Consider the following 25762-nt stretch of genomic DNA (forward strand, 5'->3'; position numbering starts at 1 on the left):
AAATGTTTTATATCCTTTAGTTTTATATACAGGACAGGAATATTTTTCAACCAGATAAGTTGTGGACAATAATAAAGAGTTGAAGGAATTTATCTGGGAAGGCAAGGGTTAAGTGGGATAAGCTGATCCTTCAAACAGGACAAGATTGTTTAGGATTACCCAATTTGAAGAAAAGTTTTAGAACTACACAATTAATACTCGCGCATGACAGAAACAGAAAGACATAATTCAAAGTGGAAAGGGATGATTATGAAGCAGGGAGGGGGGAATTCAAGAAATAAGGAGAGAGTGGGATTTTCCATGCAGATCCTTAAGGAGAATGACAAAAGCCATACATAATATTATATTCATAAAGTAGCAGAAAATATTCAAAGAACTAAGCCAATACTGGAATACAGAAAGGAGATTTTGCCTAGAGGGATAACTGCAATTATGGGCACAGAGAATAGGCAAGAGGGCCTGGAATTTATTGGTAAAACTGGCAAAGGAACCAAGGTATTGGCAGAAAAGAACTAGAGAGGGAAAGGTCACATAATGGAATGAGGCCATGAAGATATCTGGACTGCAGGCTAGAGGCTGCCTTATCTAGCAGGGAATGATATCACAACATAAGCAAAGCGAAAGGGATAGGGGAATCCTAAGTGAAACAGACACTCTGATAGTTTTTTAGTTGAATCTGGAACAGGAGGTGTGGTTAAAAAAAGGATCATTAGTAGGGTATTTAAAATATTGCACAATAACTATAAGAATCAAAGGAGGTTAAAAAGCTTGGGGAGAGAGGTTGGCTAATTTACAAGGGAACAATGGGAGGACAATATGTATGGCTCCCAAGTATGCAAGAGAGTCTAGAAGGTTTAGGATTTTTACTTGGAAGGTTTGCATAGATAATTTTATACCCCAAGCAGACTCCAAAGAATTTTTTTCTTAGGTAGATGGCAAATGGTGGTGGTGTGATGGGGAAGAAAGAGGTAACTGAACATATGTTAAAACCTTCACAGAGTACTTTGTCAGAAATATTGGGTGAGCAAATGGGTATAACTAAAGAAATGATTATTTTGAACTGGGGCATAGGATCCGAAATGCCCAGACATAGTAAGGCCTTGTTAAGTTTAATTCTAGTGGCTGTCAACAAAGCACTTCTAGAAAATGGAAATCAAAATCAAAGCCAAGTATATTTTAAGTATTAAATATTGTAACATAGATAAAAAAGTAGGAGGAGTGAGGTTTACAGGAAGGCAGGTCTTGAGCAATTTATGTAATGTTGGACTAAAGCTAATTATAAAAAAAGAACACGTGATGTGCAATGAATCTAACTGAAAACATGTTAATATGGTTTGTTTTCTTTTATATTAATGTATGTTTGCCTGTGTCTTAAGTGATACATTTAATAAAGATGTTAAGAAAAACCCTCTGTAGGAAATGAAAACTCTGAACTTTGTCTGGGGATTAAACCTAGGACCCCCTACATTCCATGCAATGGTCACTGGCACTAGACCAACAAGGAGTCTCTGTACAGTTAGGTAACTGCTTTCCCCTAAGGAGACCCAGGGTTCAACCTCAAACAAAAGTGAAAAGTTTTCCTTTCTTGTAGAGTTGTTAAATACAACACCAAGTTTATGGTTTGTACTGCACTGAATGATTGTGCATTAAAAAAAAAAATCACATTTGTGGTGGTTCCCTACTTGAAAGGAAAAAAATGCTTTTGGGGTAAACCAGGTACTGCATGACAGAAAGCCTGTGACAGTCAGGTATGACAATCGAAGAAGGTAGGAGAGTGGTTCTGAGTTAAGAGAGGAGTTAACTGTTGCTGTGACACCCTAACACCATGTAATAAGGGAAAAAGGATGCTGCTGCTGCAATAATTTACAAACCAAGAATACTATACTATTCTTGTCTGCAGCACAACTGCACTACATGTCTCTGAATCACCCTTTCCACACTCTTTATGTTATTTCACATAAAGCTATATAACAGAGGTTTCTGGATACCCCCTAGGACCAGCTTAATACTGGCTTGAACTCACTCTTTGGATGTGTATACATCCAAACATTAGGGTAGTTAACCGGTTTGTGGAAAAGGAGCCATACTGTACAGTGAGACACAACTTACAGTTGCTATTAAAACTGCTCAAATAAATTAGCTTGTATAATACATGTAGAACAGTATGTTTGTTTTCAGATTTAAGTGTTTATTAATTGCATACTGATAAGATTACTACCATTTCTGGGTCATGACTGAAAAGGGTCCTTGGACAAACATACCCACCTGGAAAATAAATACAATTTTAAGAGGGTTTCACCCACCCTCTGCATTCTCGCAAGCAATAATGTCCAACAGGGTGTGTGTTATTGTAGAAATAATGTCCGCCTAGGGGTATTCTGAGTCTACACCCTTGAAAGAGCAACATTTCCACAGTAACACACAACCCGGAGGGTATTATTACATTTAGAAAATGGGCTGTTTGTAAAAGGGTTCTGTTTTACTTACTTTTTATTATTGGATTTTTTTTTATATATTTTTGATGTAAAACAGTTCCTCCGCCTAATGTTTCAAACTTGATATAGTATGCGTTAGTGGTGTTGGAGGAAGCATTGTACATGCAAAATACAACACTTTAAAAAAAAAAAAAAAATAAGTCCAGGTATTTATTTTTTGGTCCCTTACTCCTAAAACGTTTGGCTTGTTCTCAGTCATTGGAGATTGAAGTTACTAAATAATGACATACATTTGAGTTCCAGACTTATTTCCTTCAGAAATTTCATGCTAACAGAAAAATTATTTTATTTAACCAAATTTGTAATTTTATAAGAGCAATAATTAAAATCAGTTCCTATTTTTAAGCCTTTGTTCCCCCTTTATTTTTTTTCAGGCAAAAGGTCCAACCTCTTTACTGCAGCTGTCAGTAGTTGATCTCACTCACTTGCCTGCACACACACACACACACACACACACACACACACACACACACACCTCTGCTTCAGAAAATGCGTGTTAACACAAATCCCTACAGTCAAGTAACTTTGTGATTGTGTAACAGCAACATTTAAGATATATGCCTACGTTGAGCATTTGTCCCCATTTATTTTAGGCTTATTCAGATATGTTGAGCCAAGAGATCAAGAGGTATGCAAACCTCTTAACTGCTGCCTCTATCACTCTTGCTCTTCACTCACTCAGACACACACACAGTCTCTTCTGATTTTATGCACGCATTCATTCAAACATGCAGAGAATATATATACACAAACATACATACAAACACACTTTTTTCGGTTTCATTTATTTTTTTACACTGGCTAAGCAGCAAAAGTGCTGCTTAGAGAGTGTAAAATAGCAGCTCGATCCATCTCTTTCAGACTCATACACACACACAAACACACTTTATTTTATTTATTTATTTTATTTTACACTCACTAAAACAGCAGAAGTGCTGCTTAGGAAGCGTAAAATAATGGCGGCCATTAGAGACTGAACGACACAAACACACTTTTATTTTGTTCTGTTTTTTTTTTTTTTATTTTACACTCACTAAAACAGCACAAGTGCTGCTTAGGAAGCGTAAAATAATGGCGGCCATTGGAGACTGAACGACCTACAAATCACACCCTAATTGGAGAATGAACTTTCTCCAGCAGGGTATTAATCTACTGGTAATTTCCACTGAAAAACGAGTCCAATGCTTCACAGCAGCAGCATATCAAGCTGCCGTGGAGCTTGGACTGAAAAATAACCTAACTACTGCAATTATTTTACTTTATGCCCGCTAAGCAGCACTTCTGCTGTTTAGCGAATGAACAAAAAAAAAATAATAATTAAAAAAAAAGTGTGGGGTTTATGTCAGTGTAAGTGAGTGCATGCATGCAAGTGAGTGACTGATATCGAATCAGCCATTATTTTACATTCGCTAAGCAGCACTTTTGCTATTTAGCAAATGTAAAAACTAAATAAAACAGAAAAGTGTGCATGCGTTTGTTTCTGTGTGTATGTTTCTGTATGTCTGTAAGCATATGCATGCATGAAAATGAGGTGTGTGCGAGTGAGAGACAGAGAGAAGGAAGAGTGGTAGCGATTGAGCACTGCAGCAGCAGCAGCCTAAATAGGTTTGCGTACCTCTCGACCTTTTAGCTCAAATATCTGGATAAAGCCTGAAATAAAGGGGTAACAAATGCTCAAAAAAGGAATATATTTTAAATACTTATAAAAATCACAACACTGCTTGAATAAGAAAGCTTGTGTTATGATGCATTTTCTAAAATGCAGGTGTGTGTGTGTGTGTGTGTGTGTGTGTGAGAGAGAGGGGGGGGGGGGAATTAATGAGCCAGTGGTAACAGCAGTAAAGAGGTTTGCATACCTCTCGAACTTTTAGCTCAAGAAATCTGGATAAAGCCTGAAATAAAAAGGGAACAAAGGCTCAAAAATAGGAACAGATTTTAAATGTTATTCTTATAAAATTACAAGGTAGCTTATATAAGATTTGTGTTGACATGAATTTTCTGAAGGAAATAAAATCTGAAAGTTAAATGTGTCTTTATTTAGTGATGTCAATCCCCATTGACTGGCAACAAACCACACACATTAGGAATAAGGGGAACAAATAAAAGTAAATATCTAGATATTTTTTAAATATATATATATATATATATATATATAGGATATAAAATGCTTCTTCCAACACCATTTACATATAATACATCAAAAATATATAAAAAATACATAGTAATAAAAACATAAATAAGTAAAACCTAACAATTTTAGAGACAGACCTTTTTCTAACAGCAACAGTGCCCCCAGGGTGCATGGTATTGTGGAAATAATGCCCTTCCAGGAGTGTAAAGGCCCTCTGCAACTCTGAACACCCCTGGGTGAGAATCATTTCCTTAATAAACACACACCCTATTGGGCACTATTGCTTGCTCAGACTAATTCTCACACTTTTGGGGTAATGAATGAGATTACTGTAGCCATAGCATAAAATTTAACTGTGGAATTTGTCTAGGTAAATGCTACTGTGGAGAGGAATAACCTCCTGTTATTTGCACAGGTCAGGTATGGTTAGACAGTACATGACTGACAGTACTATCATCCTTACCGGACAGGACTGATGACATACTGTCAGCACCTGCTAATGCACTACATTTTGAAGATATAATTTTGTTGAGCATGTATCAAAGTTGTTAAAGTATGTGTGTTCATAGGTTCATACTAGGCTATCTGCCCTACGGCATTTATAAGCCTAGCCAGAATGTGTTTGGCTTTCGCCACCCATTTTAAATTTATTTTGCTATGCCCTTTTTCGAGGTTAGTATACTCTGCCTCGAACAGTGACACAAAAGTGATACCCGGGGTAAACCTACGATCTCCCATCCACTCATCAAGATTCCTCTTGAAGAGAGTCAGTGAGGGACCCTGCCTAACCTGGACTGGGATTTTATACCAGAGTGAAGGGAGCCTCTGGGTTATGAATCTGTCCCTCCAGCATGTCCCATTTATTTCAGTGCTGAGGTTCAAGTCTCTCGAGCGCGTAGCTGATGGGATTTGGATTTTCTGAGGTGCAGAAGTCTCCTATATACACACATGGAGACCTACACATAGTGTAAACCTTTTTGTATCTGAGGGGCAGTTTCATAATTCAGTTTATTGTTATATCTGTAGAACTTGCGTGCAATAAATAAATTAAATAACTGTAAATACTGTAGGAATGGCCCAGATATCTACGGCCATCCTTCAGATAAGATGTTAAACCAACGTCCCATCTGCTCGAGATGGTGGTAGCTCAGGTGGATATAAAAGATCCCAAGGTACTTTTCGGGAAGAAAATTGGGGAAGTTCCACAGTGCCCTGGTCAATATGAATACCACATCCGGTATCTCCTGAAAAAGAGGACGCTAACTGAGTAGGTCTAACCTCGTCAACAAAGAGTAAATAAAACAAAGTGGATGTATAAATATGGGGCGGTGCAAAAGCAAAATTACTAGTGGGTGTAAGTCTATCAAATGACCTTGATTTTTTTGTCCTTTCTCTAACCAAATTTTTGATTTTCTGGTAAATTGGGGAGAATCGGTCAGTCAGTAATAACCGACAGACGTTTTATACTTCTTATTGGTCAGAAAATGCATGTTGTTAACAAAACTCGTTGTTCTATTTAGGGGAATACTTAAAAAGAACTGTCCCTGATTTGGGCTTTTGTCCCTACCCCCATGATTTTTAGGTTTATCCGTGATATTTGGGGGTTTGTGTGTACACGTGTGTGTGTGTGGGGGGCGACGACAGAATTGTTTTTCGTGTGTACTGTTGAATACCTGGAAGTGAAATTATTTGCATCAGCAGAATTTCAGTGGAAGAAATTTCATTTAAGGGATACTGAATTGCATAGACTTGGACTGGGAGTACGGGTGTTTCGATTGGTGATGGGCGGGATTAGCTACTGCGCTTCGTAATCTCCTATACAGTCGGCTAAATAAGTGTACTCACGAACACACGAGTATTTCCTAATGAAATTGTGAAGATAAATACTCGCCTAAGTTCACTTTCCTTGCTAGTAAATAATGCAGCAACAGATGATAGTTAAAAACCTGGGGGGCAGAATTGTCAAAAACTGTTTGTGGAAACCGGGAGATCAATTTAAGTCCTTGCTACGTGAATCCAGTCAGCCGTCGACATCCCACCCAATACAATATTATACTTGTTTCATTCATTAACTTATTTTCAAATATTAAATTTGAAAACAACAATATAGTCTAAAATGAATACATCAACACAAATGAATACCATACTAAATCTGGTTACTGAAGCATACATGATGCATACATAATAGAACCAAACATGAAAAACACCGCACCTTAAATAAAAAAAAACACCTGCTGCCTAGCCCATACTGGAGTATTTTTTTATCCATATAGGCGGGCTTGGTAAGTATTTAACCCTCACCTAACAAAACCAAAACAGCAACGAAAATTACACAGTAATATACCTCACGGCGTTATGGCATACGCTAAATTCATGTATTGCTGGCTGCTCACAGGAGACATTCCTCCCGCCTGCTGGAGCGCAGCTTAAGTGCCACGTGACGTCACGAGCTAGAGCCATTAACAACCTTCGACAGGTTGTAAATAGACCGTCGATGGGTGAGCAGCTGCAGAGGATGCGGTTATTAGGGATTAGATTGGGTGGTTAGGTTTTTTCCCTTGTACTTCAGCCGTGCTTTGCTGCAGTGATGCTTAAAATTCTGCAGTACTTCTGAAAGGAAAATGTGCTGTGTAGTAGCTTTGGAAAAGAGGTCGGCTTTTAAGTATTTAGTTATGTTATAGGGCTTCTTAGACAGATCACCTGGTTGGTGTATAGATATCTCGACATGTCTGCAACATTTGGATTGTAATTTACTTTTAACTGCGTGATTTACACTCACATTTCTAAGACAGTTTCAGAGTGTCATTTGGCAATGGGAGCTTGGGCGAGCAGGCAAAATGCTGGAGTAGAAGAGTTGGATATTCCTTCTAATTCGGTTTACAGATATCCTCCTAAATCCGGTAAATCCAGCTTCTCTTTTTCCTCGCATCTGTAATGGATGCATTGCAGCTCTGACTAGATAGTTATTAACAACATTGCTATGAAATGAGTGAATCTGTGTTATTATTATAGTAATGTGGAAAGTTTTTACACTGCAAAGTAAGTGAAGGCTTAACTACAAATGGTTGTGTGTTTCCGTGCACGTTCAATGTATAACGCTGTAACTTTAAGAATGCCCAGCTGAACATCATATGTACTCTGTTTTTGCTTATGTGTTGTAACTATTGGACTGTGCCTAACCAAACCTGGTGAAGGTTCCTGATCGGTAGGTCTGAAACTTAAGAAGGCAGCTTTTCAGACGTTCTGTGACTATGTAAAACATCGGTGTCCTGGGAATCCTGGTGCACATCTGCAGTGGAAATGGGACGTTTCGCACGTTTTCAGTGTCTGAGGGTAGTTTGGCTGGGCACTTATTTTCTAAATGTATGTTACTACAGTAGTCCAAGCCTCTGAGTCTTGTCATTTCGTAGGTTTGTTTAGTTCTTTGTTAAGCTAATATAACTCTCTTTTTATTCTTGTCTCTGCAGAGAGTGAAGTGTATATAGAATTGATGGCAATGGTAATTGCAACTCCACTACTGTTTTTGATATAGAGAAAATTTGTTTTAACTGTATTTTTGTAACGGGCTGGCTCAGCATCTGGAGAATATGGCAATTTATTTGGTTGTTTTTTTGGTTGGTCTGTTGGGTATGGTGTCCTTTATACTGGCTTACTTATGTATATGGGTGTAGTTCCAGTATGGTAGAATCAGGAGGCTAGCTTCCTTTTATGGTTCAGATGGTGCATGCATTGTTTGTGGACATTGTTGCATATTTCTGTAAGCAGTTGTTAAAGAATACTGTACGGAGAAATAAGTTGTTTAGTAAGAGTATCAGTCAGTGTTTTTGTATATGTAAGTTTGGGTAGTGATTAATGCTATACTTCTCAGATTTTGTCATTGTAAATCGCAATTAAGAAAATTTTAGTATGGGCTTACCTTTGCTAGAGGATAGTAGATAGAACTTCAGCCACTCGGTTATTTTTCACCAAAGGTAATAGATGTATCATTCAATTGCATTAATTTCCAGATATATAATGAGGGAGTGCTTTTTGTGCGTGTCTCTGTGTGTGTGTGTGTGTGTGTGTGTGTGTGTGTGTGTGTGTGTGTGTGTACAGCATGGGTATTCTCGGTGATCATTTCATATGTTACTATGCGAAAGGTTTTGCAGATATTATTTGATGGTCTGAGCTGTATGTATAGAGTGAATCTGTGCTTTGAAATATAAATGAAAACTTACTGCCGCAAAGCTTGCCACCCCTGCATCTTTGATCACTGAAAATAACTTTTGTAATGGATTAGCAAGCAGTCAGGTTGTAACATACTTCTGTATTTCCCTATTTTGTTTCTTAACAGTAGCCTGGAAACTGACAAGTCATCCTCTCACTTAGGGTTATAATTCATGCTAGCCTCAAGTGACTGTCACCCAATTACTGTTTAGTGTATAGTTGAAAAGTTGAGGTACTTTGATTTTGGAAGTCTTGTGCAAACTGAACTGGAAAAGCTTTGTTTTAATAATGTCACCAAAAGACTGTTGCCTTAAACTTGAAAACATTTGTACGTCATTCTGCTATACAACACTTATTTATACTTATGGGTTTCTCCAAACTTTGAGCAATAAGGCTCTTTATAATGGCTATACACTAAACCAAAATCTCATAAAAACATAACCGCATATGTGAGGACATTGCTTCATTTAGGGAGTTCAAAACAAGATATTTGCTGAAAAGTGGTTAGTAGGGCTGGAACGGCCATAGGCCTGACTGCCATGATTTATGTCATGCAGCTTGTTTTTTTCTGTTATCTGTAATGTCACTTTTTTAAGTCTTACTAACTCTGCTGCTATGTCATAGGTACTGTTTTTCATACTATTTATGACTTTTTAGTTTGAAGCTTTTGTCACAGGGCCTTCACTGAAAAGGGGGTGGTAAGAGCCTTGGCCAGTATTTGAAAATCTAAGGGTGATGGGTGCAAGCCGTCTCTAGTGAAGCAGTGTGGCTTGTCGAGCATGTCATCTCAAGTGGACAGACATTGGATCCCCTTTGAATGACACCAGAAACTTAGCCAATTGTTGAAATCGAGAATTTTTTTCTTTATACCATGGTAAAATTCTTGGTGAGGGCAGGATGCTACTCTGGTCAGGGTCATACCAGCCTGGGCTAAGTATTCAGAGAGCTCTTCCCATGTCTCTTCATATAGTCCAGGGAGGTACCGCTCAGGTCATTCACACCAACATGGACAATGACAGAGTCATAGTTGTACTTGTTCTGCAGTGACCTGAGTGCTTGTGTTATGTGGCGGATCCTGGCACCCGACGGGCAGCTAACAGTAACCTTCTCCTTATTCAGCATAGTGAGTGGGACGTCAGTGTGCCTGACTATAGAGTCACCTATTACTAGTATGTTATTTTGCCTTAAGGGCTGTGATTGCACGGCACACTGGTTTTGTGAAGTATGTGCTTCATGATTTGTATTGGGTGGGGGGTGGAGGTTGCTTGGATGTTTGCTTTGGAGGTCTCTGTTGCATTTGCAGATTTTTATTTAGAGCCTCCGAGTATGCTTTCATGCTTTTGTGTATTTTTTTGCCGGTGCTGGTTTAATGGGTCTATATGAGACTGGTGGTGTGAAGCAAGTGTTTTCCTTCTCTCTTGGGTTGAGAGAGCTTAGCCTCCAGTTTGACTGTATAATTGCATCTCTCGCATGTATTAGTGTTTGGTGTTAGGAGGAGAGGGTTGTCTGTGTAAATGAGGCAGTTGTAACATTGACTCAAAATGCCCAGATTCACCAGTTGGACTGGAGAGTACACCTGAAACTGCCCTTTGGACATGCCTGGATAGGTACAGTGAACTGTTTTACTGGATGGCTGGTAAGGTCAAATAGAGAGCCTTGTCCTTCTGTACTGTGCAGGAGGGTCTAGTGCTAGGGTTTATAAGTGCTTGCTATGAGGCTTTCAAATACTGGCCAAGGCTCTTGCCACCCCCATAGTGCCTTTTTTAGGCAAGGCTCAAAAGACAAACCCACCCCCATAAATGGCACAAGTAACAAAAAACTGAGGGTAATATTACTCAGTGCCAGAAGTCTAAAACACAAAATGCACGTACTCGAAGCACTCCTCAGTATGAAGAAAATCGATATATGTGCAGTAACAGAAACCTGGTATAAGGCTTCAAAGAGCACCCCAGCACTACCAGGCTTCAACTCATACCATACATTTCGGCCACAGAACCCAAACCGAAGTACAAAAGGTGGAGGCGTATCCATATTCATCAGGGATACCCACACCTCCAGGTTAGTGGCACAGCACGATGCTTCAGAGATCATCCAAGTGCAACTAACAACGGGCAAAACTGCAATTCAAATTGTAGCTTGCTACAGATCACCCACCATGTCCCAGGACCACCATTCCGCGTTTCTGGAAACACTGGGAAACCTAAAGGTCCTACTGAACACCCTAATATTGGGTGATTTCAGTTATCCGAACATTAACTGGGAGGACTTCTCAAGTACCAACTCCTTGCCCAACATTTCCTAGAATTTATAAACTCAAACACCCTGGTTCAACTAGTAAACACTCCCACCAGAGGTGACAACATATTGGAACTGGTCATCACCAACAGAGCGACCGGTGTTCCACACCGGAGGTCAGCCCCTCGCTGGTTAGATCTGACCATAAACAAATTACTTTGGATAGCCACATTCTGCCCCACCCCTGGACAAGGAAACCACCATGAAAAACTTTTCAAAAGCAAACTTCACTTCACTTTACTTAAGAGGTGGAAAGTTTCAAAGCCCCCATGCTAAAGGATAACGCTGTCCAAATTGCAAAATCCTTTACTAATGCATTCTACGGGCACCTACAAGAATGCATGGATCGTGTTGTCCCAAGCAAAACCAAGACTCACTCCTCCAAGAAAAGGACACCAGTCTGGTGGACTCCTGCCATAAACAAGCTATACAATAGAAGGAGGAAACTAGTACAGAAAAGAGTAAAATCTCAAGAAGGGAAGACATCCCTGATCAGTATCGGCAAGAAACTATGATCCCTCATAAAATCATCCAAGGCGAGCTTTGAAAGAAAAATTGCCAAGGACTCCAAAGATAACCACAAGGCATTCTTTAGCTATGTCAGGAATCTAAGTGGCAATGCTCGGATCTGCTCGGAGTTGGTGCAGAATGGCACAAAATACACTGAATAGACAGATGTCACCAGCATTCTGGCAGACAGTTTCAGCCCAAACTTCACCCTCAAAAGGGCCCATAACCATACCAGAGGATCCCTGTAATCACAGACACTCAGGTTAAAACAGCCCTCTCCAAAGCCAAAAACACAGCCCCTCTCCAAAGCCAAAAACACAGCCCCTCTCCAAAGCCAAAAACACAGCCCCTCTCCAAAGCCAAAAACACAGCCCCTCTCCAAAGCCAAAAACGCAGCATCAATGGGACCGGACGGTGGACATGAACTCAAAGATGAACTAACCCCTCACCTAAAAACACTGTTCAAACTCAGCCTTGCCACAGGCTACGTCCCCATAGAGTGGTGCACAGCAATGATTATTCCGCTCTTCAAAGGTGGAGTCACAACAGACCCCGGGAACCATTGCCCTATAAGCCTGACTAGCTTGGTCTGCAAGGCTATGGAGTGCATCTTCATGGAACTCATTAACTGAGACAGTGGGAACCTTCAAACACTGGACCCTACCCAGTTCGGCTTTGTTAGGGCAGAGCATGCCTCCTAAACCTGGTGGACTTCTTTGAGATGGTTACCAAGGCTATAGACCAGAGAAAGGTGGTACACACAGCCTACCTAGACCTCACAAAGGCCTTCGACACCATTCCCCATTCTGGTATTGTAGACAAGCTCACCAGCCTGAACATACACCCCTACGTCACAAGATGGGTTGCCAGCTGGCTCACTGACAGAACCCACATGGTGAGAATTGCAGGAGCTAGGTCTGACTCTAAACTGTTACAAATGGCGTTCCCCAGGGCTCAATCCTAGGACCCCTCTTGTTCGGCATATACTTCTCAGTGGTACAGGCAAGCGCAGGAGGACTATGGCTGACCAAGTTCGCAGAAGACTGCAAACTAGGGGCTATAATTGACTCTCTGGCTGACGCAGACATCCTCCAAAAGGGTCTCACTGAGACGGATACCTGGTATCAAAATCATGACCTCAAGCTAAATGCCAAAAAGTGCATAGTCATCCCCTTTGGAAAAAACAAAGTACCCACAAACTGCCACATAGGTGGCAGTCCCCTAAATACGGAAGACTTAATAAGGGATCTGGAGACCCAAGTAGATAGTTAGTTATTTCACCTTTTATAATCATATTGCCAAAGTGGTTAGAAAATCCTTCTACATGGCCCACCTAATCACAAAAGGTTTCGCATCCAGATCAAAAATGGTCATTGTACACCTCTACTCATCACACCCATCATAGTGTACACCGCCCCGTTTGGGATGTACCTTACAAGACACCTGCAATAGCTGGAAAGACCCCAGAAGTACCTCACCAAGAGGATCACTGGCCTCAAACATGCCGCATGCAGCTCGACTGAAGAAACTCCAGCTGCACTCCTGTTGCATACCGCCTATTCAGAGGTGATTTCTGCCTGACATACAAGGCCATGTCCAACCCAGAATTGATGGACATGCTCCACCTAAAGAAAATCGTATCCCCCTGGAGCCACACACTCTTGGGATCTAAACCTCGCCACAACAATATATAGGACATGCTGGAGGGATAGATTCCTGTCCCAGAGACCTCCCATGCTTTGGAACAAAATTCCAATCTACATTAGGCAGAGCTCCTCGCTAGCACTCTTCAAAAGAAACCTTGACGAGTGGATGGGAAACAGTTTACCCCAGGATCACTTCAGTGGCTCTGCTGGACAGAGGCACAGGGAACTAATCGAAGGGGGCGGCAAAAGCCAATGCATTCTGGTTAGGCTTATAAATGCTTTCAGGCAGATAGCCTAGTACCTACCTATGATGTCCAGTTGAACTTTTCTGGTAAGCATATGCTAAGTAAAGGTTTGCACAAGTAGTGTAGGTAAATTCTCTGGGTGAATCTTGTATGCTTTGTATATTTGTCCTATGTTCCTGACTATTTTTATTTATACATGTAGATATTGAATGTATGAGTTGTTAAATACACATTTATCAAGTAGATGTTGTTGAAATGCACTTCTTGAAATAACTGGCACAATTTATTGTAGCAGTGATAGATATCCTCACCACAGCACAAGTTGTACTCGTGTCTCATTAACCAAACATAAATTATGGAAAAATTGGAGTGACAGCCCATGTGATTCCACACACTGTCACAGCACATCATTGAGTCAAACCAGTGACAGCTCGTGTGATTCCACACACTGTCACAATACAACATTTGAGTCAAACCAACAAAATTCAATCTTATGTAGAAATTAAAATGTCAGTAATGCTATGCAAATATTGAACGTAATAACTGTTTATTTATATACTCCTTATCACTTTCTACAATGCCATGTTTTTGTTACAGCGATGTCATCTTAGTCTGGTAAGCATTTTTACATATGGTCATAGGTGGTTACTAGGCTAATAGCCCCTGGGCCCCTACAAGTCTAGCCCAGTTAAACCTGTGTTCCCGAGGGTATCTGGTTCAAGTGGACACTAAAATCAGCATCTGTTGCCCCTGTCAAGAGGGACACAGGTGGAACCCCGAGGGTGAATTTCCAGTTATCTAAATTAAGCTTAAATAGGACCAACGAGGTGCTTTAACATGAATAGGAGGCTTGTTCCAAAGGTGGGGCAACCTCTGAGAGACCTAGCTGTCTCTCCAGCAAGATATGCTGATGTCTCATACCAGGTTAAGATCCTTTGAGCGAGTGACCACTGTGTCATTTCACTTGCAAATGTGCAGCATTTCCATTAAACCTGGGTCAAACATTACTCTATATGCAAGGCACAGGTTGCCTCTGAGCAGGCTGCACAATACAGAGTAAAGTGGCAATGATTTCTGTTTTGTCTGCATAAGACAGATTTTGAATACTCTAAATTTTCTTTGCAAGGAGCGGTTTTGGTCGCTCCAATTGCTGCAGATGGTTGGAAAGGAACATACCCAAGGGAGCATTGTACTCTTATTATTGGCCTGATGAGGGAAGAGTACAAGGGGGTTATAACATCTTTTTTTTTTTTCCTGGAGGCAATGCCCTTACTTATGAGATGAGCAATATAAAATGCCCTTCTTACCACTGTGGAGGCATGGTGATTGAAGTTGATGTTGACCTCTGTGGAGGCATGGTGATTGAAGTTGAGGTTGATGTTGATGTTGACCTTTGTGCCCAGATCTCTCACCACTGACTGTGTGCTTACTGTATTGTTATTGATGTGGTAGTTTGCAGGAACATCACCCTTGCCGAAGGTGGTAGTAATGCATTTTTTTGCATTAAGTTTAAGACCATGACTTTGGCACCAGTCATTTAGTCTGCACAAGACTTTCTCGAAGGATGTTGACAATTGCTAGCAGTTTCAGTGATCACTTCCAGATTGCAGTCTTCCACAGACCTTTAGTTTTAGCCTGTACTTTGGAGAAGTTTCCTAACTGTTTTTTGCATCATCCGCCTCCACTAGGTTTTCGGAACTGTTTCTGTGAAACACAATTTAAAAAAAAATCCATACTCTATTAGCCTAATCTAGTGGCTAAACAAGCAAGGTCCACATTTTTTCTACAATATAAATATTCCATGGTCCGAATTTTTTTTTTTTTTTATGTATACTTTTTCTTAAACTGGATATTTATCATGTAATAGTGTATATGTCAGAACTGCAGTCTTTGGTTCTAACAAGACTAGGTTCAAGGAGTCTGCCTTTTACATGTTGTTGTGGTTCTGATAGTGTTGCTATAAAGGTGGGCAGTAGTTGTATAAAAGCTACTTGTCCCCTTTGTCAACTAATTTTGTTGCAGTTTGCAGACTGTGATTATTACTAGTATACTGTATGGAATTAATAGTGGTAAAAAAAAAAAACTCTCAATCTGTGCTTCACCTAAAGAAAATCCCATTGTAATATGTCTAAAAATGTGTAAACAGTATGGGTCTATGTTCGGCTACCGAAAACAATAAAATGCGAATGGCTAAATCTCTAACAGAAAAGGGCAAAACATAAAAGCAGAGAACAAGGACATCGTCGAAAAGAAATGCATAGAAAAGCTATAGTCAGCCAAAATCGCAAACAAAACCAATCAAGTTGGGGGGGCTATGCCCCCACACTCCGTGTGGAGGGCTACACCCCCCTAACTGTATATACCAAGTCCAAGATCACACTACAGTGGGGAACAGGACCAGTTTAAAAGGTTTCCCTTCACTTACTGTATGCATAGCATTGCTTCCTGGATGTTCATAAACTATGGCCATTTGATGCATTTCTTTTTATTGTCTTTGTTCGCTGCTTTTCTGTTTTGCTCTTTTCCACTTAAGATTTAGCAGTTTGCATTTTACTGTTTTCGGGAGCCGAACATGGACCCAAACAGCACTAAATTGTTCCTTCCGCAGACTGCTATAAGTGACTAAGTTGTAAAAAAAAAATATTCTGCTTTGAAAAATGTTTATCTAATTTTAAACCAAAGTATTTTGAAACCTTTCATAAACTTCTGAAAAATAGCCCAGAAACTTGGAAATTCACCTTCTGGACTCCAGTATGTATTTTGTTAAAATAGCCTGATTTTAAAATCAGTTTTTTTTTTTTTTTTTTTACATCATCTTAACTGTCTTCATCAAATATCTCAATGTGGTCAAAGGACATCCCTACCTGAATGCCACAAACATCTCTCATTGGCCCCTAACTATAGCCAAAAATCCATTGAGTAGCTTGCAAATTAGTTTAGTTTGGACTTTGTAGTCTAGGTGTCCACTGAATGACATGTTCATAGGTTCATAGTTTAGTACTAGGCTAACTGCCCTTGTGGGCCATTTTAAGCCTAGCCAATTAGCCCAAGTGAGAATCAAACCCTGCACCTTGTGTTTGTAAGGTAAACACCTTAACCATTGTGCCAACCACCCCCCTAGCCACTAGTATCCCATAACTAGTGTAGGGTACATTATGAATGTAGATAGCTCCATCCATTTCAAATCTGCTACAATCAAATGCTTTAAACATCTTTATAAAATGCAATAATTTTAAAATATATACATACATACAGTAAAAGAAAACTATGCAGTACCATTTTTATTCTGCAATATACATAAGTTTTCCATTCACCCCAATATTATATAAATTCCTCAACTCCTGCTTTTCCTTAAACTTCACTCCTCATACTGATCTGACCAATTCCAATTATTTCTCAGGTATTTGCTTGTACTCTTTCTAAAGATCCCACATCCACTTTATCTGCTTTACAATATTCATTACTTCAGTTGTAGTAGGTGGAGATTGTTTCAGTTTTCTAGATTTTCTGTAACTAGTAGCATTAAATCAAAAATGTCTTTGCAATTTTAATCTTGCTTCCCTGCTCAGGTGAATAATTTCTGAAACAAAAGTACTTTTAGGTGAATTTTTAAAATCTGCCAGCTTGTTACATTTCCCTGAAACATGTTCCCAATCACCTCTTCCCCATCACACCTGTAGCATTGGCTGTCTACCTAAGGAAAACCCACTGAAGCTTAGTTGGGTTAAACAAATGTGTGCAAACACTTCCATGCAAAAATCCTAAAACGTCTGGATTTGTTTCCTTGAATAACCTTCCAGATGACGTTTTCTTTTAGCGTGCCTTTTCTTTTTCCTGTGATTTCTTACAGTTATCATGGAAAGTTTTATACACCCTGCTAATCAGTTTTTTTTTTTTAACATCAGCTTCTGTTCTAGAGGTGACTGAAAACTCTATCGGAGCTGGTCTTTCACCTGGGGCTTCCTTATCCTTGTCTCTCTGCCTGTATTCTGTTATGAATTTCTGTAGGGAAGACAGTCTCTAACCTGCAGCCCAAACTTCTACTTGGCCTCATCCTAGTCTGTTATCTTTCCATCACTAGTTATTTGCACCCAATGCCTTGGTTCCTTTGCTAATTTTTAGTCCTGTCTTGACTAGCCTTCTTGCAGGCATCCCTATTGGTAAAATCTAGCTCCATGTCTGTGCTAGCTTCGTTCTTAATTATTTTCTGTTGCTTTGTGAATTTAGTGTTCTGTATGGTTATTATTACTGTCCTTAATGATTTTCATCTGAAATCCTACGCTTTCTTTATTTCTTAAACTCCTCCGTTTCATCATCATCATGATTATCATCCCTTTCCGATTCAATTTATAATCTTTTGCTTGAGATATGTTTGAGCCCTCAAATCAGGTGATTTCTAAACCACCTTACTCTGTGGGGAGAATTAAACTTCTCCCATTTGTCCGTTGTTATCTGAAATATATTTTTTCAACTCTGTTTTAATAATCTTCCTCAACTTCTCCTCTGGTTAATTAAAAATATACCTCACCTGTATATGAGTAAGGGGCTAAAATGTTTTCATTGGTTGTATCTTACTCTCCTTATCCATAATCAAGAGCTTTCAGTTTTGTTTAGTTTCTTCTCACATTATTCTTAGCTGCCATCCACACACCCAAGTACTTCATCCCATGTCCCTGTACCCATAAGTATTGTTGAAAAACAATTTATCTGTGTGTGTGTGTGTGTGTGTGTGTGTGTGTGTGTGTGTGTGTGTGTGTGTGTATGTATGTGTATGTATATATATATATATATATATATATATATATATATATATATATATATATATAATGTGTGTATTTATATTGCACACCCATATATATATATATATATATATATATATATATATATATATATATATATATATATAATGTATATGTGTGTATTTATATTACACACATATATATATATATATATATATATATATATATATATATATATATATATATATAATGTGTGTGTGAGCAGATATATATAGTTTATTGCTAGATCCTGCCTTTCATCTTTAAGCCTTTTTTTTTTTTTTGGGATATAAAGTAAATAAACCCTCAATGTTTGACACGAAAATGTCCTTTTCTGGATTTATCAAGCACAAAATAGCATTTACAAGTAATGATAACTCTGAGTACCATACTAATCACACATTCAAATTTGAGTCTCTTGCTTTCTTTTCCAGCGGCTCTAATATAAAGCAAGTCATAGTATGAAAAGAGGACATCACTGTCTGTTTCCTCTGTTCAGACACAGGTTGTTAGAGGGACTCTTCTACATTAATGCTTGCATCTGACTCTTCCTATGTGTCCCTATTGTACTTCAGGGAACATGGAATTGCTATACTTGTAAAAGCCCACGTGACACTTATCAAATGGTTTCTCTACATCAGAGCCCATTAAGAACTGCAATAGAGAACTAATTATAGCAATAAATATTGCCATTGTTAAAAATTCAGGTTGTTTTAAATTCTGAACGTCTGATCGGTGACACAAATTCTGAGATAAATGTTCTAAGTAAGCCAGTCCTCTGTGAGAAAATTGCTATAGGTCTAAATCAAGATGCTTTTAACTCTGAGAAATTGGTCAGGATTACTAACTTTGGTTTTGTACTATAAGTGACAGAGATAAATCGAGAGTACCTCTCTGGTCTTATATTCATAGACTTTTCTGTTAGATTGCTGAAAGGTGATTATTATATTCCTATTCTTGTACACTGTTGACTAATGATTTTGCTGGTATTCTGAATCCTACGAGAAATGTTTTTTCCTGGGATATTGGAATATCTTGAAGTTAACCATATACAAGTGATCTTTAATTAAGTCGTGCCATCCTCTTGATAGGATTACTGACTCAGGCTTTTGTTTTTGACATATGGTTGTGGTTCACTCAATTAAATTGGTGATTTATTGGGAAGATTTCATTCATGATCACAGAATGTTTTCCCATTACAACTGAGCCAGTCTGGAAGTGAATTTGTGAAAAGTAAAATAAAGGTCCCGCTAAATCCCTTTTTGGACAAAAAGTTTCATTCAGGCAGTTTGAGTTTGAAGTGGAAGATCAATTTATAAATGCCTACTTTACTAATGATGTAGCCTGTGGAACAGGTGCCACAGACTATCAAGCTTGAAATTGTTGAAGCTTAGGATACTGACTGTATTTCAAATTTCTGGGTTTCTTGAATTTTTTTTTTTTTTTTTCAAAACAGGTTTATTGTTTTAACATATAAGAGAAATATCATAACAATTTTATACAAGTAATTAAAAATAGGTATTATTATAATATTCAACAAAGCAACTAAAGTATTTACAAAGACATCCACTACAATTAGATCAATTAATTAAACTAAAATACCGTGCTATTGAAATTAGAATTTTTTTAACAAATTTTGTAAATTATCCCATACAATATAATATGATGTTTTTCTAGTTGTTCTCATTCTAATTGTGCTTATTTCCATATGGCACATTATATTCATAACATTTTTAAATTCATTGAACGAAGGAGGTGTATCTGAAATCCAATTTCTAGTTATTATTTTCCTGGCCACTGCTAGGATAGACCATAACAAGGGAAGCTTAATCTTTTAACACATTGAGGTACAGGTGTGTTGAATAATATAAGAGACTTAGAAATAATGAAATTATCTGTAAAATGAGCCTGCAAAAATTCATTAATTGACTTCCAGTATTCTTTCAACTTCATACAGTCATAAAACATATGAGCCCAGTCAGCATTAATTTCTACATTACATCTCTTACATAGATTATCTTTATTATTTATTTTATTCATCATCAAAGGTGTATAAAAAGATCTATGTAAAAATTTCCATGTATAAAGTCTCCAGACAATGGAAGATGTAGTTCTATAAGCAGATTCCAATATATATTGTTTATCTTGTTGAGTTGGTGGGTCCCCATTAATAGAGGTGAAATAATTCCAGTATGAATCTACACTGTAAAAAGTTTCTTGTCTGATAATTTTATGTATATATGAAAGTGGGTTTCTTGAAATTTGAGTGCATGGGTGGGGATGTTTACCTGCTAGTTAATAACTCTATATCTGTCACCTTAGTCTGGGAAAATAGTCGACTAGAAATTTCAGGAGTTGATGCAAGTGAGCTTTGCTGTAAGAATAGTACCGACCTATAGAAAATATCTAGAGGTATAAACCTTCTTACAGAATATTTGTCATATTTTGTTAAATTTCTGTCGCACAAGCAAGTTATTTTTTTGGACAGCTTAAACTGTCCAAATATGAACTAGAATAATTTTAGTTTGGCATCACTTGTAGAACAAGATTTTTTTGGATTGCTTTTCTCTTTGGGGCTTTTTTGCTAACTAGAGATGAGCATATAGTCTATGTAATCATCACAAATTATGAAGTTATCTCCAAATCAGTCCTCCTGTTGGGTATGTCGGATTATAATTCCCTGCTTTTGCTATACTTTCTTGCTGTTTACAGCCAGAATGTCTGGGGATAGCTTGCCCTCCAATTCCATCTCAGATTATTGCTAAATCTCTTGCTAAAAGCAGTGGAAAATAACCTCTGTGCAGCTGGATAACATCATAGCCATTTTGTTATTCAGTATTAAAAGATCACGTCTTGTCATCTACAGGATATTAATAGAAAGTTTATGCTCCAGATTTATGGAAAGATCTATTATGACAATTTACGGAAGCGATAATGGGTCTGTATTTTTTATCTTGCTTAAGAGTCTGACCTCCTATTGTGCAAAAGCTGTGTTAACAAATTTTGTGTTCTGTGACCAGATTTCTTTTTTACAACTTTTATAAAAGAACAGTTCTTTTTAGAAGGCTCTGTGTTAATGGAGACTAATGAATTTAAAGATCCGGGATTAACTATATCCAGTAATCTGTCCCTCAGAAACCTTGAAGCAGGTGGGTGTACTGTTAATAGCCATCTCCTTAAGAGATTAAAATGAATACGATCATACTGCATAAACCCTTTATAAGGCCAATCCTGGGGTAAACCAACCCCTTCTGCAGTTATTTTAATAGTTCTCTTAGAGTCTGCACAATGTCTGCTTAATAAAAGTAATTTTTCCCCTAGTGACTTGAAGCATAGGTGTTTTAGACTCCACCTGTTTACATTACATTGCAGAGACTTTTGTGGTAAAGCAATTCTAGTGTAGTCTGCTCTTTGGGAATAAAATAATCTGGGCAGATTTGAATTTAGATCTGTTTTCAAATGCTATGGTAAATTGAGTTTGTGTGTAAATTTATAATAATACAACTAGGCATCATTTCGTTAGACCAAATATTCCTAGAATCAAGAACAAACTACCAGAAAAAATGATGCTATAACACTATGGCTATATTTAAAAGAAGCCTTGACTCATGGATGGGTAATGCTACGCTGTAATACTTTTTTCAATTGGTCATTGTTACTTGTTGACCCTAGGGCCTAAACACTGGTATAATTGCACATTAGCACACACCCTGTTAGGCATTATTGCTTGCATGGACTATAGCAGTGTTTTCTTACACTCTTTCATTTTAGCACACACCCTGTTGGGCATTATTGCTTGCATGGACTATAGCAGTGTTTTCTTACACTCTTTCATTCTAGATCATCATTGTTCTATTAATGTTGTCAAATGATTGCATCTCCTCTACAAAATCACATTGATCCATAGCTATCACTTTTGGTAAGACCTTTGCTGTGCACTGGTCAAGATATAAATACTTGGTTATGGTTTAAAGGTAAATTTTAAAATGGGTATATGTGAGCCATCGGAAGGGTGTTTACTATCTTTGGGTTGCACAATTACCGCAGCTTTTTTTCCCAATATGTTAGTACCAAATTCCCCCTGTTTAAAATGTTAGTCTTCAGATTTTCACTTTCTTCTTAACTTCTGCATTTCCACTGGAATACATTTTATGTTGCTTGAGACTTCCCTGTAGATTGATTTTAAATAACTTTTTTACATCTTCTTTCATCCTGTATTAGCTATTGATTAAGCATAATCTTTATCTACCTTTGGTATAAGTAAATCTTCTATAAATATTTCTTTTTGTGCCTTTTCTTTGTTTCCCCATCCGTCTACTTTATACAATTTTTCATAACATTTCTGGAATATCTGTAACAACTGTAGGATCTCTGGTTGTTTTTCTTGTACTCTTGAAGTTTATACTGCAACTCCAACTCTTTCTGCCTTTTGTTGCCACAAAAGTCATTGCCCTAAAGTTATCAGAATAGTTGCTCAACAACTATTCTGAACTCCTGTGTATCCTCCAGATTCCACCTTTATTTTCCCTTTAGTATTCTGCAACAGTTCTCCGAGATTCCCCTTCTGTAATATTTTTAACATTTGTCAACCCCATCCCCTCTGAATAATTCCTATTACTACTTTCCAATATCTGTCTCTCTTATTTCTACCATAGTCTTTAAACTTTTTCTAGTAACTCTAGAATCATATCTATAACCCATTCCTTAAATTTCCATTTTTTTTAATGGATAAGTAGGAAAGTGTCAGTGCCTCTCTTACATCATTATATTGCATACTTTCTTTGTTTTTATTGGCTTATCATTTGGTTATAGTTATTGGAAGGTTCTCCGTTTTCATTTAAATACACATACTCCTGTGAAGTTTATTTTCTGTCCAATCTAACTCAGTTATTGTATCTTGGGGAATATTCTACAAGCTCTGCTGAGTTTCTGTTGCTAGTTCTGCTTGAGGTATTGTTGCTACATCTTCCGTACTAAATATTCATTTTCTTCAGAAATATAGCCCTTTCATTATATTTTCCTTCCTAGGTCTCCAGTACATCCTCAGTATTCCAAATCATTTTCATTCCCCACCCATGCATAAGTAATGATCCCGGTTTTAAAAGCTTACTTCTCCTCCACGCCATAACAGTTTTAGGTAGAATTTTAAATATGTGCCAGTGTAATCCTCCATTGCCAATAACCTCTTACTACCACAAATGTAACATTTTTTCAACTTGTATGACAGTTGAGCCCCTCTTGCAATCAGTGTGATACTTCCCTTTGCCTTTGTTCCTAGTAGTCTGCTGAATGTTCGTCCTGAAATCTTTTCTTTGTTAGATTCATATGCTTATGTCTATCCATATGCATTTCCCAGGACATTGCAATTTGCACCCTACTTCTTAATGTAATTCAGCACTCTGCTTTTTGTCTGTACATGCAAGGCCAAGGCCATTTGCAATCCATGGTATTTATTAAGCAGCCATTCTGAGAAAAGGCTATTGCTTCCACATGTTACACATGATGCATGGCCCTAGGGCCTAAACACTGGTAACTCTCTAGAGCACAACATGTTTTAGTGCAATGACTTTCGCAACAGAAAGAAGAATTGTAACTAAACTTAGAGTTTGATGAGAAAAACAGCCAGAGATTCTATAGTTATTACAGAAATATGTTCAATTTGCTGTTTGCATGTGCGCAGTAATATTAAGATAGGCAAAGCAACTATATAAAAGATTAACCTTTCTGTTTTGAACCCATGTTCCATTTTCACAAACTTTTTTTTTGCTTCAGTAAAACACTCAAAAAGCTAAATAATATGACCTCTGACCCCTTTTAACATAAATCACCCCCCATGAAACTGTATGTACTTTCCAAAAGGAAGCTTTACCTCTCCAGGTAGTTGCAGTTAACCTTAACTGACAGCTGCACCCACAGGCATTACTTATCCTAAAATTAGGGTTAACCGTATAAACTTGCATGTTGTAGTCTTTGTTTCCATTTATACAGATTGCTGTTTGGCTGTATATTCACTGTACTTCCCTCCTAGATGGTGAAAAAACAGTTTGCAATCCTCCAGTAAACCTTGATGTTTAGCCTTAAGAAAAAAGTGAACTTGGCTATCCATAAATAAACTAAATTGTGCACGGGTTATATGTAATGTATTAATTTAGTAAGTCTGCTAAAACTTGTGTAACTGTTTAGCTCCCACAGTTTGACTTCATTTACTTTCACTGAACTGCTTGCCAGTTTCCTTGAGTTAAATATGGTACCTTGCACATGTCACTCAGGAGGCACTGTTCAGACTTTTTTGATTAATTGCTTGCACCTGCAGACCCATTGTCTTAAGTAGCATTTGCTGATGGAAGAAGAAAAAAAAAACAGTAACTCAAATCCATCAAAGGACCTTTGTATACTTAACTAGGCACTCTCTATATTTTGACCATGATGTCTCCAGAGTAGGGGAAGCCTTCTTTGTGTCATCTAATTTCAAAAACCTCATCTCCTTCTTTCTTTGCCACAGCGGATCACCTGTCTCCATTTCTTCCTGTCCTCTGCAGCTTGCTCTGTCACACCAACCACCTGCATGTCCTCTCTCACCACATCCATAAACCTTCTCTTAGGCCTTCCTCTTTTCCTCTTACTTGGCAGCTGCATCCTTTTCCCAATATACCGAGCATCCCTCCTCTGCACATTCCCCTTTAATCATATCTCATAAAACCTGTTGTATATAATGCTTCCATTTTATTTATGTAATCATATTATTCAACTTGGGAGAAGTGAGATTCGTAACAAAACCAATGTTTGAGGCCACTGACAGTTTTTCTTGGCAGACTGCTTTCAGTTTGCACCTTTTCTTATATGTAGGACACATTATATCTCAACATATCTCCTCTCTAGAACAAACCTCTGTGTCAAGCAGGGTAGTACCTTTGCCCCCTTCAAGATAAACCTAGATAATTGGATGGGCAGCCTGAAATTCCCCTCTGAACTATTCTTGTATTCCTCTCCTTGAGGCTAGAGAAAATGTGGTTATGGGCTTGGCATGTAAAAATCCGCAGACAAATTGCCTACTACTTGCCCCTCCTAGCTTCCATTAGGTCATAGGTATCAAACTTTGTTATTTAGAATGCAAAATGTTGGGCTGCATCACTGATTGGAGGTATAGGGTATGTAAAACATTTTTTGCATACTGAAAGTGGTCTGTATGTGGGAGTGTTGGAGTTAAATATGACCAGCTTTGCACATTGGGTAGGACATATGGCTTGGACCTGCATTTTAGATTGAAGAGAAGCTTTGTATACTTTTTAAGTCTAACATTAAAATGCTGTGTAAGATGGTTCCTTTAACAGAAATGTTACAGTTTCCATTTGCATCCCCACACTAAGGAACATAATTTGGTCATCTGGTATATTTGCTACTTTTCCAGTGTGCTGCATTACTGTGATTATGTTGTGTATATATTTTTTTCCAATTC

At 38.1% G+C, this 25762-nt stretch overlaps 1 protein-coding gene across 2 annotated transcripts in view; it reads left to right on the forward strand.

The window, feature by feature from the left end:
- The first annotated feature begins 7076 nt into the window (after nt 1–7076).
- Nucleotides 7077–25762, forward strand: part of RNF157 (ring finger protein 157) — a 1565029-nt gene continuing 1546343 nt past the window's right edge. For both annotated transcript variants that reach the window (XM_044068100.1, XR_006364438.1), the window contains exon 1: nt 7077–7526. In XM_044068100.1, the coding sequence (XP_043924035.1) occupies nt 7439–7526 (88 nt within the window). In that variant the 5' untranslated portion in view covers nt 7077–7438. The remainder of the gene's footprint in view (nt 7527–25762) is intronic.

Source organism: Protopterus annectens, chromosome 4.part0, assembly GCF_019279795.1.
Source record: "Protopterus annectens isolate FY-2018-M chromosome 4.part0, PAN1.0, whole genome shotgun sequence".
Classification (NCBI taxonomy): Eukaryota; Metazoa; Chordata; order Ceratodontiformes; family Protopteridae; genus Protopterus; species Protopterus annectens.